The 17,661-nt window shown below is 43.0% G+C and overlaps 1 protein-coding gene across 1 annotated transcript in view; it reads right to left on the bottom strand.

The window, feature by feature from the left end:
- LOC124553222 (zinc finger CCCH domain-containing protein 10-like) overlaps positions 1-17,661 on the bottom strand; it is a 125,946-nt gene that overhangs the window by 36,373 nt on the left and 71,912 nt on the right. The window contains exon 6 of the mRNA XM_047127113.1: positions 11,579-11,774. Within this exon, the coding sequence (XP_046983069.1) occupies positions 11,579-11,774 (196 nt within the window). The remainder of the gene's footprint in view (positions 1-11,578; positions 11,775-17,661) is intronic.

Below are 17,661 nucleotides of genomic sequence, written 5' to 3'. Positions count from 1 at the left end.
ACCTCAACTTTCTTGAATATTGAGTGCTACACACGAAATGACCACCACCCCCAGAGCCGGGCGATCAACTCGGCAGCCCTCCGTGTGGGGGACTCTGATTCAATTCCCAACACTGCCAGGTATTCCTCTTCAGTGGGCCAACTGGACCAGGGTGCACTCGGCCTCGTGAAGCCGACTGAGGATCTACCCAATCTAGAGGTAGCAGCTCTGAGGTCTAAATGGCGACAATGGCCACAAGTGCAGTGTGCCGAACCCGTACCCTTCTATACGGCAGCCAATGATATATGGCCGAGGACGATACTGCAGTATGTCAACTGTCGTGCCGTCTCTGGGACCTGATCGCGGGTTAACATTTTATACAGAAAGTATGCCGATATTAACAGTAGCTGTACTGTTTCAACATTAACTTCACCCTGTGATTGTGATCATATGCAGAAGACATCCACTTCCCAGTATTTGTAAGTAACATTATTGTTTTATTTAATTGTTGTTGTTGTGGTCTTCAGTCCTGAGACTGGTTTGATGCAGCTCTCCATGCTACTCTATCCTGTGCAAGCTTTTTCATCTCCCAGTACCTACTGCAACCTACATCCTTCTGAATCTGCTTAGTGTATTCATATCTTGGTCTCCCTCTACAATTTTTACCCTCCACGCTGCCCTCCAGTACTAAATTGGTGATCCCTTGATGCCTCAGAACATGTCCTACCAACCGATCCCTTCTTCTGGTCAAGTTGCGCCACAAACTTCTCTTCTCCCCAATCCTATTCAATACTTCCTCATTAGTTATGTGATTTACCCATCTAATCTTCAGCATTCTTCTGTACACCACATTTCGAAAGCTTCTATTCTCTTCTTGTCCAAACTATTTATCGTCCATGTTTCACTTCCATACATGGCTACACTCCATACAAATACTTTCAGAAATGACTTCCTGACACTTAAATCAATACTGGATGTTAACAAATTTCTCTTCTTCAGAAACGCTTTCCTTGCCATTGCCAGCCTACATTTTATATCCTCTCTACTTCGACCATAATCAGTTATTTTGCTCCCCAAATAGCAAAACTCCTTTACTACTTTAAGTGCCTCATTTCCTAATCTAATTCCCTCAGCATCACCCGACTTAATTAGACTACATTCCATTATCCTTGTTTTGCTTTTGTTGATGTTCATCTTATATCCTCCTTTCAAGACACTGTCCATTCCATTCAACTGCTCTTCCAAGTCCTTTGCTGTCTCTGACAGAATTACAATGTCATCGGCGAACCTCAAAGTTTTTATTTCTTCTCCATGAATTTTAATACCTACTCCGAATTTTTCTTTTGTTTCCTTTACTGCTTGCTCAATATACAGATTGAACAACATCGGGGAGAGGCTACAACCCTGTCTCACTCCCTTCCCAACCACTGCTTCCCTTTCATGTCCCTCGACTCTTATAACTGCCATCTGGTTTCTGTACAAATTGTAAATAGCCTTTCGCTCCCTGTATTTTACCCCTGCCACCTTTAGAATTTGAAAGAGAGTATTCCAGTCAACATTGTCAAAAGCTTTCTCTAAGTCTACAAATGCTAGAAACGTAGGTTTGCCTTTCCTTAATCTTTCTTCTAAGATAAGTCGTAAGGTCAGTATTGCCTCACGTGTTCCAGTGTTTCTACGGAATCCAAACTGATCTTCCCCGAGGTTGGCTTCTACTAGTTTTTCCATTCGTCTGTAAAGAATTCGTGTTAGTATTTTGCAGCTGTGACTTATTAAGCTGATAGTTCGGTAATTTTCACATCTGTCAACACCTGCTTTCTTTGGGATTGGAATTATTATATTCTTCTTGAAGTCTGAGGGTATTTCGCCTGTCTCATACATCTTGCTCACCAGATGGTAGAGTTTTGTCAGGACTGGCTCTCCCACGGCCGTCAGTAGTTCCAATGGAATATTGTCTACTCCGGGGGCCTTGTTTCGACTCAGGTCTTTCAGTGCTCTGTCAAACTCTTCACGCAGTATCGTATCTCCCATTTCATCTTCATCTACATCCTCTTCCATTTCCATAATATTGTCCTCAAGTACATCGCCCTTGTATAGACCCTCTATATACTCCTTCCACCTTTCTGCTTTCCCTTCTTTGCTTAGAACTGGGTTTCCATCTGAGCTCTTGATATTCATACAAGTCGTTCTCTTATCTCCAAAGGTCTCTTTAATTTTCCTGTAGGTGGTATCTATCTTACCCCTAGTGAGATAGGCCTCTACATCCTTACATTTGTCCTCTAGCCATCCCTGCTTAGCCATTTTGCACTTCCTGTCGATCTCATTTTTGAGACGTTTGTATTCCTTTTTGCCTGTTTCACTTACTGCATTTTTATATTTTCTCCTTTCATCAATTAAATTCAATATTTCTTCTGTTACCCAAGGATTTCTACTAGCCCTCGTCTTTTTACCTACTTGATCCTCTGCTGCCTTCACTACTTCATCCCTCAAAGCTACCCATTCTTCTTCTACTGTATTTATTTTCCCCATTCCTGTCAATTGCTCCCTTATGCTCTCCCTGAATCTCTGTACAACCTCTGGTTCTTTTAGTTTATCCAGGTCCCATCTCCTTAAATTCCCACCTTTTTGCAGTTTCTTCAGTTTTAATCTACAGGTCATAACCAATAGATTGTGGTCAGAGTCCACATCTGCCCCTGGAAATGTCTTACAATTTAAAACCTGGTTCCTAAATCTCTGTCTTACCATTATATAATCTATCTGATACCTTTTAGTATCTCCAGGGTTCTTCCATGTATACAACCTTCTTTCATGATTCTTAAACCAAGTGTTAGTTATGATTATGTTGTGCTCTGTGCAAAATTCTACCAGGCGGCTTCCTCTTTCATTTCTGTCCCCCAATCCATATTCACCTACTATGTTTCCTTCTCTACCTTTTCCTACACTCAAATTCCAGTCACCCATGACTATTAAATTTTCGTCTCCCTTCACAATCTGAATAATTTCTTTTATTTCATCATACATTTCTTCAATTTCTTCGTCATCTGCAGAGCTAGTTGGCATATAAACTTGTACTACTGTAGTAGGTGTGGGCTTCGTATCTATCTTGGCCACAATAATGCGTTCACTATGCTGTTTGTAGTAGCTTACCCGCATTCCTATTTTCCTATTCATTATTAAACCTACTCCTGCATTACCCCTATTTGATTTTGTGTTTATAACCCTGTAGTCACCTGACCAGAAGTCTTGTTCCTCCTGCCACCGGACTTCACTAATTCCCACTATATCTAACTTCAACCTATCCATTTCCCTTTTTAAATTTTCTAACCTACCTGCCCGATTAAGGGATCTGACATTCCGCGCTCCGATCCGTAGAACGCCAGTTTTCTTTCTCCTGATAACGACATCCTCTTGAGTAGTCCCCTCCCGGAGATCCGAATGGGGGACTATTTTACCTCCGGAATATTTTACCCAAGAGGACGCCACCATCATGTAATCATACAGTAAAGCTGCATGCCCTCGGGAAAAATTACGGCTGTAGTTTCCCCTTGCTTTCAGCCGTTCGCAGTACCGGCGCGGCAATGCCGTTTTGGTTATTGTTACAAGGCCAGCTCAGTCAATCATCCAGACTGTTGCCCTTGCAACTACTGAAAAGGCTGCTGCCCCTCTTCAGGAACCAAACGTTTGTCTGGCCTCTCAACAGATACCCCTCCGTTGTGGTTGCACCTACGGTACGGCTATCTGTATCGCTGAGGCACGCAAGCCTCCCCACCAACGGCAAGGTCCATGGTTCATGGGGGGGTTTATTTAATTGGATAGATGAAAAATCTACTCACCAAGTCTCAGCAGAACATACACATATAAGACTGTTGTGATTGGCAAGGTTTCGGAGCCAGTGGCTCCTCCTTCAAACAGAAGGGTTGAAGGGGAAGGAAGAAGAGTGAAGAAAAAGGACTGGAGAGGTCTACCATACAGGATAAGATCAGTCTTTCCTTCTCATCCCATACGGTAAGTCCCCCCTGACCTGCAGTTCTGAGTGACTTTCCCGAAATCTATCCCTTTTCCTAGGCCTCTCCGGTCCTTTTCCTTCACCCTTCTTCCTTCCCCTCCAATCCTTCTGCCTGAAGGAGGAGCCACTGGCTCCAAAAGCTTGCCAATCACAACAGTCCTTTACACGTGTGTTCTGGCGCCACTTGGTGAGTAGATTTTTTATCAATCCAGGTAAATAATTTTATCAATAATTAATTGCTTTTGTTGTTATTATAATATAGTTTCGTATATGCACTGAGCGCAGTTTGGTCTGCTAGCTAAGATCGACTGTGTCGGTTATGCCAACGAATTTGCTGCTGCAGGCAGAGCCGAGTCAATTTCACTACAGATGGATGCGAGTCAGTTTCAATTGACGCAGCTGCTGCTGCCATAACAACGTGCTGAGAGTTAATTGTCTTTATAACATAACATTGTTTGTAGCTTTGTATAAGTAAGTGAAGTGTTGCATCGATAGTTGTTTCTTTCGAGTACAAGTTAAGTGTTTTTTGTCTCAGTTTCGAGACAAAAATTATTAGGAAAACAGTAGGAAACCCCTTTCGATGGAGGAGAATGTAAAAATTCTCGAAAGTGTTGAAATCTGTTGCAGGATACGCATTGCATTAGCGAAAAATTTTATGATATCTGTGTCTATGCTGAAGACCACTGTCAACAACCAAAGGCTCTGTTTTGCAAAGTGCAACAGTGGGCCACATTCAAGAAAGCCGAAATATGCCAGTTACCATAAATATGCGAAGATGGAAAGAATTATCACAGACTGGTTTCAGACAGCACACACACGCAAAATTGCCATCGACAGCGTGATGCTGCACGGTGGAAATGTAGCGAAGGTGGCCAATATGCTCGGAACTGAGGACTTCTCTGCATACGACAGGCCAATTGATCGTTTTAATAGCGTAAATGCATTGCCGTGAACTACAGTGTCAATAACAAAGTGTAGGTGACAGGGGAACAAATAGAGAAGCTATTTTACAGCCTTTGATGCAAGAACGAGAACCTGAAACAGGAAAATTCTCCTGTTTGTGGATTTTTGGCCTGCACACCCAAAACTTAAGTTTATGCTATATGCAGTTAAGAGTCCCTGCAACCAAACAGCACAAGCAAATTGCAGCCTTCAGATTAGGGCTTTATCCTCACCTTTGGAATTTATTACAGAAATTCACTGTGCAGGGGACAGTGAATCTGACGGAAGCTGGAAAGACCCACCATCCTTGAAAACGTTAATTTTTTTATGCTTAGCACCACATTTCCAACGCACGGACATGCCATCTTCTACTGCTTTTAAAATGTGGGATTCAATCAAGCAGATTAAGGAAATGGATCTGAAATTCCAAATCTGAGTAATAATGATGACACGGAAATTCTACTTGTTTCATCAGGGGGAAAAGCTGCAGTTCGTGCGCACAGTGCGGGATTTCCTGTGTGTTAAGGAGAATGTTGTCACAGATAAAGTGTATCCCACACACAGAAAAAGATGACCGTGCAGGAAGTCATAGTGATAGTGGCAGCACGGTCTATTGCAGTTGTAGATGCAGCAGTGAAGACAGTAAAAATTTATTTCTTTTGTGAATATAGATGCCAGTGCTTTCAGTTGTTTTGATGAACTGGAAAACCAAAAGTTAAAATGCATATTTTTGCATTTATTTTATTTTTATTATTGTTATTTTTTGTTCATTACGTAACATTCATGTAAACTATTAGCGATCAGTACGTTAAATAAAATTGCTTACTACCATTTTGTAAAGTGTGTGCTTAAAAGGCTTAAGCGTGATGTGGTAACCCCCCACCCTCCCTGTGCTGACGGACTGATCCGTAGCACACCCTGATCTCTATGTCTGCATGCCACATTTTACACACTTTGTAATATTTAATGCGCTTTTTGTTATAACACCTCAAACATTTGGATAAGTTCAGGGTACTACGTTCAGCTGCCGACATCACTTTTCCTAACACTGTAGCAGAACATGCTGCACTATAAATGACAGGTTTTGGAAATGTTGTTAATGCAGTGTAACAATTTCATTAAGTACCAAATAGGGCACCTTAGCTTCACAGACACTTAAATCAACACAGCAGCTGCTCTGTTTGCTACCCTCTTCCTCCTCCAGAATATATTATTTTTTGTACTAAAGTGCCAGGGAAGTATCAAGTCGGCGGGTAACCGTAGTACCATATTCAGAAAACCTTTGTTAAATAATAAATAAAGTCTATGGTGAATATTTTGATGTATATTATGTAGATGTATTGTACATGAATTATAAAACTGTTGGGCGACGGGGGGTCCTGTATGTTAGTTTTATTGCACAAAAAAATTATTATTACATTATATATATATTACATTATATATATTAATAGAGGGAAACATCCCACATGGGAAAAATATATCTAAAAACAAAGATGATATCAATATATGCTGCTTGTGTCTGTATGTGTGGATGGATATGTGCGTGTGTGCGAGTGTATACCTGTCCTTTTTTCCCCCTAAGGTAAGTCTTTCCGCTCCCGGGATTGGAATGACTCCTTACCCTCTCCCTTAAAACCCACTTCCTTTCGTCTTCCCCTCTCCTTCCCTCTTTCCTGATGAGGCAACAGTTTGTTGCGAAAGCTTGAATTTTGTGTGTATGTTTGTGTTTGTTTGTGTGTCTATCGACCTGCCAGCGCTTTTGTTCGGTAAGTCACCTCATCTTTGTTTTTATATATAAAAACAAAGATGATGTGACTTACCAAACGAAAGCGCTGGCACGTCGATAGACACACAAACAAACACAAACGTACACACAAAATTCAAGCTTTCGCAACAAACTGTTGCCTCATCAGGAAAGAGGGAAGGAGAGGGAAGGACGAAAGGATGTGGGTTTTATGGGAGAGGGTAAGGGGTCATTCCATTCCCGGGAGCGGAAAGACTTACCTTAGGGGGAAAAAAAGGACGGGTATACACTCGCGCACACACACACATATCCATCCACACATATACAGACACAAGCAGACATATTTAAAGACAAAGAGTTTGGGCAGAGATGTCAGTCGAGGCGGAAGTGCAGAGGCAAAGATGCTGTCGAATGACAGGTGAGGTATGAGTGGCGGCAACTTGAAATTAGCGGAGATTGAGGCCTGGTGGATAACGGGAAGAGAGGATATATTGAAGAGCAAGTTCCCATCTCCGGAGTTCGGATAGGTTGGTGTTAGTGGGAAGTATCCAGATAACCCGGACGGTGTAACACTGTGCCAAGATGTGCTGGCCGTACACCAAGGCATGTTTAGCCACAGGGTGATCCTCATTACCAACGAACACTGTCTGCCTGTGTCCATTCATGCGAATGGACAGTTTGTTGCTGGTCATTCCCACATAGAATGCGTCACAGTGTAGGCAGATCAGTTGGTAAATCAGGTGGGTGCTTTCACACGTGGCTCTGCCTTTGATTGTGTACACCTTCCGGGTTACAGGAATGGAGTAGGTGGTGGTGGGAGGGTGCATGGGACAGGTTTTACACCGGGGGCGGTTACAAGGGTAGGAGCCAGAGGGTAGGGAAGGTGGTTTGGGGATTTCATAGGGATGAACCAAGAGGTTACGAAGGTTAGGTGGACGGCGGAAAGACACTCTTGGTGGAGTGGGGAGGATTTCATGAAGGATGGATCTCATTTCAGGGCAGGATTTGAGGAAGTCGTGTCCCTGCTGGAGAGCCACATTCAGAGTCTGATCCAGTCCCGGAAAGTATCCTGTCACAAGTGGGGCACTTTTGTGTTTCTTCTGTGGGAGGTTCTGGGTTTGAGAGGATGAGGAAGTGGCTCTGGTTATTTGCTTCTGTACCAGGTCGGGAGGGTAGTTGCAGGATGCAAAAGCTGTTTTCAAGTTGTTGGTGTAATGGTTCAGGGATTCCGGACTGGAGCAGATTCATTTGCCACGAAGACCTAGGCTGTAGGGAAGGGACGGTTTGATGTGGAATGGGTGGCAGCTGTCATAATGGAGGTACTGTTGCTTGTTGGTGGGTTTGATGTGGACGGACGTGTGAAGCTGGCCATTGGACAGGTGGAGGTCAACATCAAGGCAAGTGGCATGGGATTTGGAGTAGGACCAGGTGAATCTGATGGAACCAAAGGAGTTGAGATTGGAGAGGAAAATCTGGAGTTCTTCTTCACTGTGAGTCCAGATCATGAAGATGTCATAAATAAATCTGTACCAAACTTTGGGTTGGCAGGCTTGGGTAACCAAGAAGGCTTCCTCTAAGCGACCCATGAATAGGTTGGCGTACGAGGGGGCCATCCTGGTACCCATGGCTTTCCCTTTAATTGTTGGTATGTCTGGCCTTCAAAAGTGAAGAAGTTGTGGGTCAGGATGAAGCTGGCTAAGGCAATGAGGAAAGAGGTTTTAGGTAGGGTGGCAGGTGATCGGCGTGAAAGGAAGTGCTCCATCGCAGAGAGGCCCTGGACGTGCAGGATATTTGTGTATAAGGAAGTGGCATCAATGGTTACAAGGATGGTTTCCGGGGGTAACGGATTGGGTAAGGATTCCAGGCGTTCGAGAAAGTGGTTGGTGTCTTTGATGAAGGATGGGAGACTGCATGTAATGGGTTGAAGGTGTTGATCTATGTAGGCAGAGATACGTTCTGTGGGGACTTGGTAACCAGCTACAATGGGGCGGCTGGGATGATTGGGTTTGTGAATTTTAGGAAGAAGGTAGAAGGTAGGGGTGCGGGGTGTCGGTGGGGTCAGGAGGTTGATGGAGTCAGGTGAAAGGTTTTGTAGGGGGCCTAAGGTTCTGAGGATTCCTTGAAGCTCCGCCTGGACATCAGGAATGGGATTACCTTGGCAAACTTTGTATGTAGTGTTGTCTGAAAGCTGACGCAGTCCCTCAGCCACATACTCCCGACGATCAAGTACCACGGTCGTGGAACCCTTGTCCGCCGGATGGGTGACGATGGACCGGTCAGCATTCAGATCACGGATAGCCTGGGCTTCAGCAGTGGTGATGTTGGGAGTAGGAAAAAGGTTTTTTAAGAAGGATTGAGAGGCAAGGCTGGAAGTCAGAAATTCCTGAAAGGTTTGGAGAGGGTGATTTTGAGGAAGAGGAGGTGGGTCCCACTGTGACGGAGGACGTAACTGTTCCAGGCAGGGTTCAATTTGGATAGTGTCTTGGGGAGTTGGATCATTAGGAGTAGGATTAGGATCATTTTTCTTCGTGGCAAAGTGATACTTCCAGCAGAGAGTACGAGTGTAGGACAGTAAATCTTTGAAGGGTGGCATGCTGTTCTAATTTGCGGTTGGCCTGTAGGAGGATGCTCTGAACAGCCGGTGTGGATGTGGGAGAGGAAAGATTGAGGACTTTTATTAAGGATAGGAGTTGACGGGTGTGTTCATTGGTTGAGTTGATGTGTAGGTGAAGGATCAGGTGGGTGAGGGCAATGGATTGTTCAGTTTGGAACTGGTATAGGGACTGATGGAAAGAAGGGTTGCAGCCAGAGATGGGAACTTTAAGTGTGAGGCCTTTGGGAGTAATGCCAAATGTCAGACAAGCCTGAGAAAATAAAATATGCGAGCGTAATCTGGCTAGGGTGAAGGCATGTTTGCGGAGGGTATGTAAATAAAACTTAATGGGGTCTTGTGGGGGTGACATGGTATTAGAAGGTGGAAAGTGTAACATGAGGTTGAAATGAAACTGAAAATAACTGGAGAAAGTAGCTAGAGATCTGTTGTGAAAAAAGGCGAAAAAGTGTTGGATAAAGCTGGGCTATGTTGATCCTGTGGTGAACTTGGGTTGGTAGAAAACGATGTGCACAAAGGTTAGGTGGTTGTGTTGCCGCCAAAACACGTTAAAGGATGGAGAGATTAGGGAAAATTTCGAAAAAACGGCGTGTAGATGTATTAAAAAAGAGTGGTTTTGTGGTGGCAGATTATGAAAATGAGGCTAACAATTGTCTGGTGAAGAAATAATGACGTCCACAAAGAGTGTCTTTCCGCTGTCCACCTAACCTTCATAACCTCTTAGTTCATCCCTATGAAATCCCCAAACCACCTTCCCTACCCTCTGGCTCCTACCCTTGTAACCGCCCCCGGTGTAAAACCTGTCCCATGCACCCTCCCACCACCACCTACTCCATTCCTGTAACCCGGAAGGTGTACACGATCAAAGGCAGAGCCACGTGTGAAAGCACCCACCTGATTTACCAACTGATCTGCCTACACTGTGAAGCTTTCTATGTGGGAATGACCAGCAACAAACTGTCCATTCGCATGAATGGACACAGGCAGACAGTGTTTGTTGGTGATGAGGATCACCCAGTGGCTAAACATGCCTTGGTGCACGGCCAGTACATCTTGGCACAGTGTTACACCGTCCGGGTTATCTGGATACTTCCCACCAACACCAGCCTATCCGAACTCCGGAGATGGGAACTTGCTCTTCAATATATCCTCTCTTCCCGTTATCCACCAGGCCTCAATCTCCGCTAATTTCAAGTTGCCACCACTCATACCTCACCTGTAATTCGACAACATCTTTGCCTCTGCACTTCCGCCTCGACTGACATCTCTGCCCAAACTCTTTGTCTTTACACGTCTGCTTGTGTCTGTATATGTGTGTGTGCGCGCGAGTGTATACCCGTCCTTTTTTCTCCCTAAGGTAAGTCTTTCCGCTCCCGGGATTGGAATGACTCCTTACCCTCTCCCATAAAACCCACATCCTTTCGTCCTTCCCTCTTTCCTGATGAGTCAACAGTTTGTTGCGAAAGCTTGAATTTTGTGTGTATGTTTACATTTTACACACACACACACTCTCTCTCTCTCTCTCTCTCTCTCTCTCTCTCTCTCTCTCTAAGAAGAGGGATGCCCCATTTCTCTAGACAGGTCGCCTTAAACACCTCAACCATCTGGACGTGCTTTCCAGTTCACCGAAATCCCCAATTCGTCACACGCCAATGCGGCACTCCGTTTGTGCACATCTCGCCCACACTGCAAGCTTTATTCCTTCGAGAGGAAATGAAACCTGGTGTGCATCTGCATAGAAGGAATCCTGTTTGGCTGTCAAGCCTATAGAAATATTATTTATTAATTTCAATGCTCTCATGCAGTTGTTATCAGAAGAATTTTACTGAATACAGATATTCACAGCAGCTGAATCATAATGGTGTTAAGTGCCTGTTCTGTCGGACATGTTCAATAGAACAAACATCACACACGTGGATAAGTAATATTTCTATAGACTTGACAGTCAGACAAGATTCATTCAATGTGGATGATCACGGCAACCATTCTACAGAAACAGTGTGTCCGGGTTCGAGTCCCAGTCCAGCACAAATTTTCAATTCACATAAATGATTAATTTCAATGTCCTAATGTGGTCGTCGTAGGATAAATTCTCTGAATAGAAAGTAATTTTCCCCAATTTTACATAATTTTTTTAAAGTCACTCCAATGTGAAAGTGGAGTTTCACTGGATAGGAAGCACGACTCTTGTGTTATGCAGCATAAAAAGTAAAGCGGCACAGGATATCGTGATAAGACCTAAAAGACTTTAGCGCAACCGGTAACAGTCTGAGGGAAGCAGTAATTGCAAGAGACTCACCTGCTTTTTAAGATCGTCAAGCTTCTTGTGGAGCATGGCATTCTCTTCCTCCAACACATAAATGCGGGCAGCCTCCCCGCCAGCAGCAGCAGCGCCGGCGTGGTCCATGCGGCTACGCTTCGGCTCCGGCTCGTAGCCGACACACAGTGAAGGCGGCGGCGGAGGTGGCTGCTGCATCGGTGGCGGGAAATCGAACCTGTGCGGAACGGAAATAGGAATTGCGCACACGGTAACTGTTATATGGCAGTGCTTACCGTGAGTAACTGTGTGTGATCCTGAAGTCTGTCAGTGGTACTATCGCAAACCGGTGAAACCACAAATTTTTTTTTATTACTTTCTCGTCTTAATATGAGGACATGCTTCCAGAAGACCAGAATTCTCTTATGTAGTACATTCTTTAACTTTCCGAATTTGATTTCAATGCTACGAGTGACTTTATAAAAGCAGTTAATAGATCCCATAACATATACTGCAGTTTAGTTTACTCATTATACGAGGGTCACTCCAAAAGAAATACACACTATTTTTGTAAAAATATAGTTTTCATTCTGCACGCGTGAAAGTTTTACAGTGTGTAGATACATCCTTCCCGCTCGTTTTCAAACATAGTTCAACCTGTTCCCCGAGAGTGGCGCCGTCACAGCATGTCAAGACGCCTGCTAGATTTGACATTCGTCAGAAGCAACGTGCTGTCATAGAATTCCTGTGCTGTGAAAACAAGACAGTGGGAAACATCCACAAGAGGTTGAAAAAGGTGTACGGACATGATGATGTCGATTGCAGTGCAGTTAGTCGGTGGGCAAGCAGGTTACGTGATGAAAGCGGGCACGACAATATTGAGGATTGTCCTCGCAGCGGCCGACCTCGTACTGCACACACCCCAGACAATATGCAGAGAGTTAACGATGCATATGTGACGACATTGAAGAAACGTCAAGCTCGACTGAGTCGTATTTGATGACATCGGCAGTCGTATTCGACCACATCGGCAGTCGTATTCGACCACATCGGCAGTCGTATTCGACCACATCGGCAAAAGCAGGATGTTTTGCTGTTGCACAACAATGCACGGCCATATGTCAGTCAAAAAACTGTGGATGCGATCACAAAACTTAAACAATCACCTTACAGTCCTGACCTGGCCCCATGTGACTTATCTCTTTGGGAAACTGAAAGACTCTCTTCTTGGAAGAAAGTTTGAAGATGATGACTCCCTTGCGCACGCTACCAAACAGTGGCTCCAACAGGTTGGTCCAAAATTTTACCGTGTGGGTATACAGGCGCTGGTTCCAGATGGTGTAAGGCAGCAGCTGAGAGGGATGGAAATTATGTGGAGAAATGAAAATATTGTTCCTAAAGGATGTATTTACACACTGTAAAACTTTCAAACATGTAGAATAAAAGATAGATATTTTTTTTAAAAAAATTGTGCATTTCTTTTGGAGTGACCCTCAAATTATAGAATCATCTATTTCCATAACACTGCTCCCATAAAGGCAGCAGATTAATTCAGAATTCGATAAGGACTTACTCTGAAACATACAAATGTGTAAATAAATAAAAAAGAACTGTAACTGCTAGTCATAGTACTCATTTTCATGTAATAAGTAAACTTTGTTACAGACATCTTGTAAAATCAGAGCAGACTGAAAACTTATTTGTTAAACTTATTACAAGGTACAGCCATAAACTGGCAACAAAATAAAAATCTAAGCCATTATCTGCAAAATTTTTGCATGCAAATTTTTCTAGAGGGGCATCACTGTGCTGAACATTACCCCCTCTCCCTCACATCACACATACAAAGAGCTGGTCTTTATTGTTAAACCTCTTCCTCTGCCACTTAACAATAAAGTTAGTTACCTTCCTGGAACTTTCTGCAAAGGGCAATGAAAGTTATAATCACATAACTTACACACATCTGAGGCCGTAGTAAAAAAATTACACCAACTGAATTATCAGTTTCTCAATTCACTATTGTTGCTCTTAATGATTTATATTAGAGTTTTAAAGCTTATCACTCGAAGATAATTGATAACTGAAGCATTTGATAATTGCTCTGAATACCAAATGGAACAAAATTGATGCCATGATAAAAATTAAGCACAAACTGTCAACACAAAATTTTATACAGACTTGCATGTTTTTTCCCTCATCTCATCTCCCACAAATAATTTCCATGCTTTTCAGAACAGCTGTACTCAGGAACACATAATGGAAAACACTAAAACCATCCAGTCAGCTCATTTATGCACAACTTAAATCGGTAGCAATCGGACTTTGAGCTATACTTATCTTGTGAGTATTCTATAAGCAAATTAGCACCTATGGCTGTATCAAAATTACAGGAAGTCACCGTGTTGTGCAGTGCTGCTCTTACAAATACTCAAGTCCTCTACTAAAGATGTTCCTCGTGCCACATACTGTCAGGCACATTTTACACGAATGCCTCATTTCAGATTCTGCATCACCAAACACCACGAGGTGAGTTTTCTCATTCGGACATAAACTAACAAACAGCAGAAAACAAAATCCTACAGGGTATGAATACAACAGACTACACAGACCAGCTACACAGCTCGAAGCCACCGAGCTGCAGTGCTTATAGACTGACAGAAACCACTGCCAGTTACGACATTCTGAAATGACCCCTGAAATATCTTCCATATTTTGGGAGACCAATCACTACTATACACGGAGAACTACGTTATTTGCGAAGAACAATACATAAGGAGTAAATCGAGCACAATACGTACTTACTGTGTATACACATGTAGGGCACGTTTTTCTTCATCTGCACTCTCCTAAAGTTGAACGGTCCCACCTTCAGTTTTCTATGCAGTGTAGGTGCTCTTACATGTACATGCAATGGGTCACCAATTTTACTCACATTACACATCACTCCAGAAAAGTGATGTGAAACCCTATCTTTACCTTTCTGACAAATGACACTTGTAAATGATAAAATGGTATAACAAATTATTTTATAAGAGAGAATGACGAATTCATTTTCTATTTTCACGTGACGTGTCGCGTCGAGGGACGGTGGGTGTCTTTGAGGTAGGAGGCAATCGCAGTGACTTTGCGAGAGGAAGCAACTGCACAGGCATACGTGTGCGCTCCATGTGTCGCTGGTCCAAGTCGTAGCACGTAGGCCCACAAATAAAAGCCAAAATCAAACAATCGTGGGGTTGACTTTGGAACACGTATGAAAATTGCATTTTACATTTATTCCTAATTCTGATTTTGAAACATAAGGTGTCATAATGTACTGAATTATGTTACTAATACGCGAAGTATTTGCAATGATAAGATCCTTGTACTGAATTCGAAGAATATATCTGCACGTATACATCTGAGAAAATCTGTATTTGTTCACAAAAATTAATTTAGTGCTACATCCTGGTCTTCCAGCAGACACTGCATAATTTGGAGAACTACGCCATAACTTGAGACATCTAGTTGGCTAAATGCTAAATATTTAGCATTCACTGCTCAACATAAAATTCAAACTTTGAGAATAATGAATGAGAACATTGGTCGGATGCTAGATCGTAGCAAATACTTAGAATGGCAAATGCAACTTTAGTACATCTACATTTATACTCTGCAAGCCACCCAACGGTGTGTGGCGGAGGGCACTTTACGTGCCACTGTCATTACCTCCCTTTCCTGTTCCAGTCGCGTACGGTTCGTGAGGAGAACGACTGCCGGAAAGCTTCCGTGCGCACTCAAATCTCTCTAATTTTACACTCGTGATCTCCTCAGGAGGTACAAGTAGGGGGAAGCAATATATTTGATACCTCATCCAGAAACGCACCCTCTCAAAGCCTGGACAGCAAGCTACACCGCGATGCAGAGCGCCTCTCTTGCAGAGTCTGCCACTTGAGTTTACTAAACACCTCCGTAATGCTACCACGCTTACCAAATAACCCTATGACGAAACATGCCGCTCTTCTTTGGATCTTCTCTATCTCCTCTGTCAACCCGACCTGGTATGGATCCCACACTGATGGGCAATACTCAAAGTTTTACAATCTTATCGAACATATGAAGCAGCTAGTCATTGAGCAGCGGTGTTAGCCAGTAGGTAACAGAGTAGCAGTCTGTCCATACAGAGTTTAAATTGGGTCATTCTGCCCCCCCCCCCCCCATCCTCCACCGATAGAAACTAACGCGGCATGGACTCAATAAGTCACTGGAACTCCCCTGCAGGAATAGTGAGTCGTCGTGCCTCTAAAGCCAATGCAGGATTTTTGGGCACGAAATGACCTCTCCATTACGTTCCATAAACATTTGATGGTATTCATGTCAGGTGATTTGAGTAGTCAAATCATTCACTCGAATTGCGCAATGTACTTCGCACCAATCACGACCAATTACGGTCCAGTGACACGGCATAAATCATCCGTAAAAATTTCATCGTCATTTGGAAACGTGAAGGCCACGAAGGGCTGCAAATGACCTCCAAATAGCAGAACATAATCATTTCCAGTCAATGATTGGCTCAGTTGCACTGCACGATCCAATCCATTCCGTGTGCCAAACTCCAACTCCATTGAATGTTCGAAGTGTGTTAAACCCTGCGGTGTTGCCGTAGTCACATTGGAAACTATTGCACACTAATCACCTGAGTACAAACGATAGCTTCATCAGTGCGATGTCCTTTTATACCTAATGTGCGTGGTACTTCTGCCCTATCTTTATGTGCATATCACTATTCAATAACTTTTGTCACCTCAGAACATTTTAATTTCATCACAATTCCTTAATATAATTCATCACTTTTTATCACAATGATTATCACTATTACTTTTAAAGATTCTTTGCATCTAAGGTCATATTACAGTTGTATGAAAGATGATTAAATCCGTGAGCTCTTAGGCATACACTGCCAGTCCAAAAAGTTTCGAGACTGGATTAATTTTTAAAAAATTGAGAAAAGTTAAGGTGATTGTTTTAATGCTTGAGGTGTCCTACATAGCTTCCTCTCACTCGAGTTCAATGCACAGAACGTTGATGCAGCCACGTGATACTGTGTGGAACGTTCGGCAGATAGCCGGTGGGGGAGCCTGCCACAATAATGACTTTTCTTTCCCCCCAGTTGAACTACATACCAGACATAAGCAGTAGTTTACCCAAGGTTTTTAGATATCAGTAATTCATATGGAATAATAGCCATATAATATACACACTTCTGAGATACGTATTAAGTATTTTAAAATTTGTGATTTATAGAACTCAATAAAATTCAGTTTCAATGCTAGGATAAAAAGGACTAATTCCCTGAGATTTTACGAAATTCCCTGAAAGTTCTCCAATTTTCCAGGGTAAAATGTAATTCCCTGAGATTTTCAGGTTTTCTACAACAATCGCCACCCTGAAGGAGTAATCTTCCTTACTGCCCACAAACAAAATCTATCGATTGAATGCTCCTACATCTATTTTGACAGTGCCACACAAACAAAATTTATTGATTAAATGCTCCCTACAGACGCCATTACCTCATCTATTTTGACCGTGTATATTAGGTACGTACTTGTTTGCAGTTTAGTACCACACTGACAACTCCAAAGACAGACATTTTGAAAATTAATTCGTGACTGCCCGAGCACACATTTGTGACCATTTAACCCTACAAACTTGTCGGCCAAAAACTGACTGACAGCCTTTCTTCCACAAAAATAAGGCACGTGTAGCACCTGCCATAAATACGTGTACAATCAACCAAATAGGTGAATTTGTGCACATTCAACGCCTGCTTTCAAAAATGAAACATCTATAGGGGCAGTAATAAACTGTACGGAACTAGGTTCTCGGAACAGCCGAGAACATTTCTCGCTACGTATTACATACAATCCCAGATAAATAAACTGACATGACACGAAACGAGGCAATCTGAGTGGGTAACTTCCAAACAGTAATGTTCGCGCCTGTCTCCGTGGACCCAGCACCAAAGATTTCTGCCGACACTGCCGCGGCAAACTGTAGCTCGCTTCTGAATCGAAGCGCAGAAATTGTCGAATACGCTGCACAAGCAACTACATATACTAAAATGCCATCACTGATCAGGCTACAACTGT

This window comes from Schistocerca americana, chromosome 11 (genome assembly GCF_021461395.2).
Source record: "Schistocerca americana isolate TAMUIC-IGC-003095 chromosome 11, iqSchAmer2.1, whole genome shotgun sequence".
NCBI classification, from domain to species: Eukaryota; Metazoa; Arthropoda; class Insecta; order Orthoptera; family Acrididae; genus Schistocerca; species Schistocerca americana.
The sequence above is the reverse complement of the archived record's forward strand: the minus strand, read 5'-3'. Positions and strand labels throughout refer to the sequence as shown.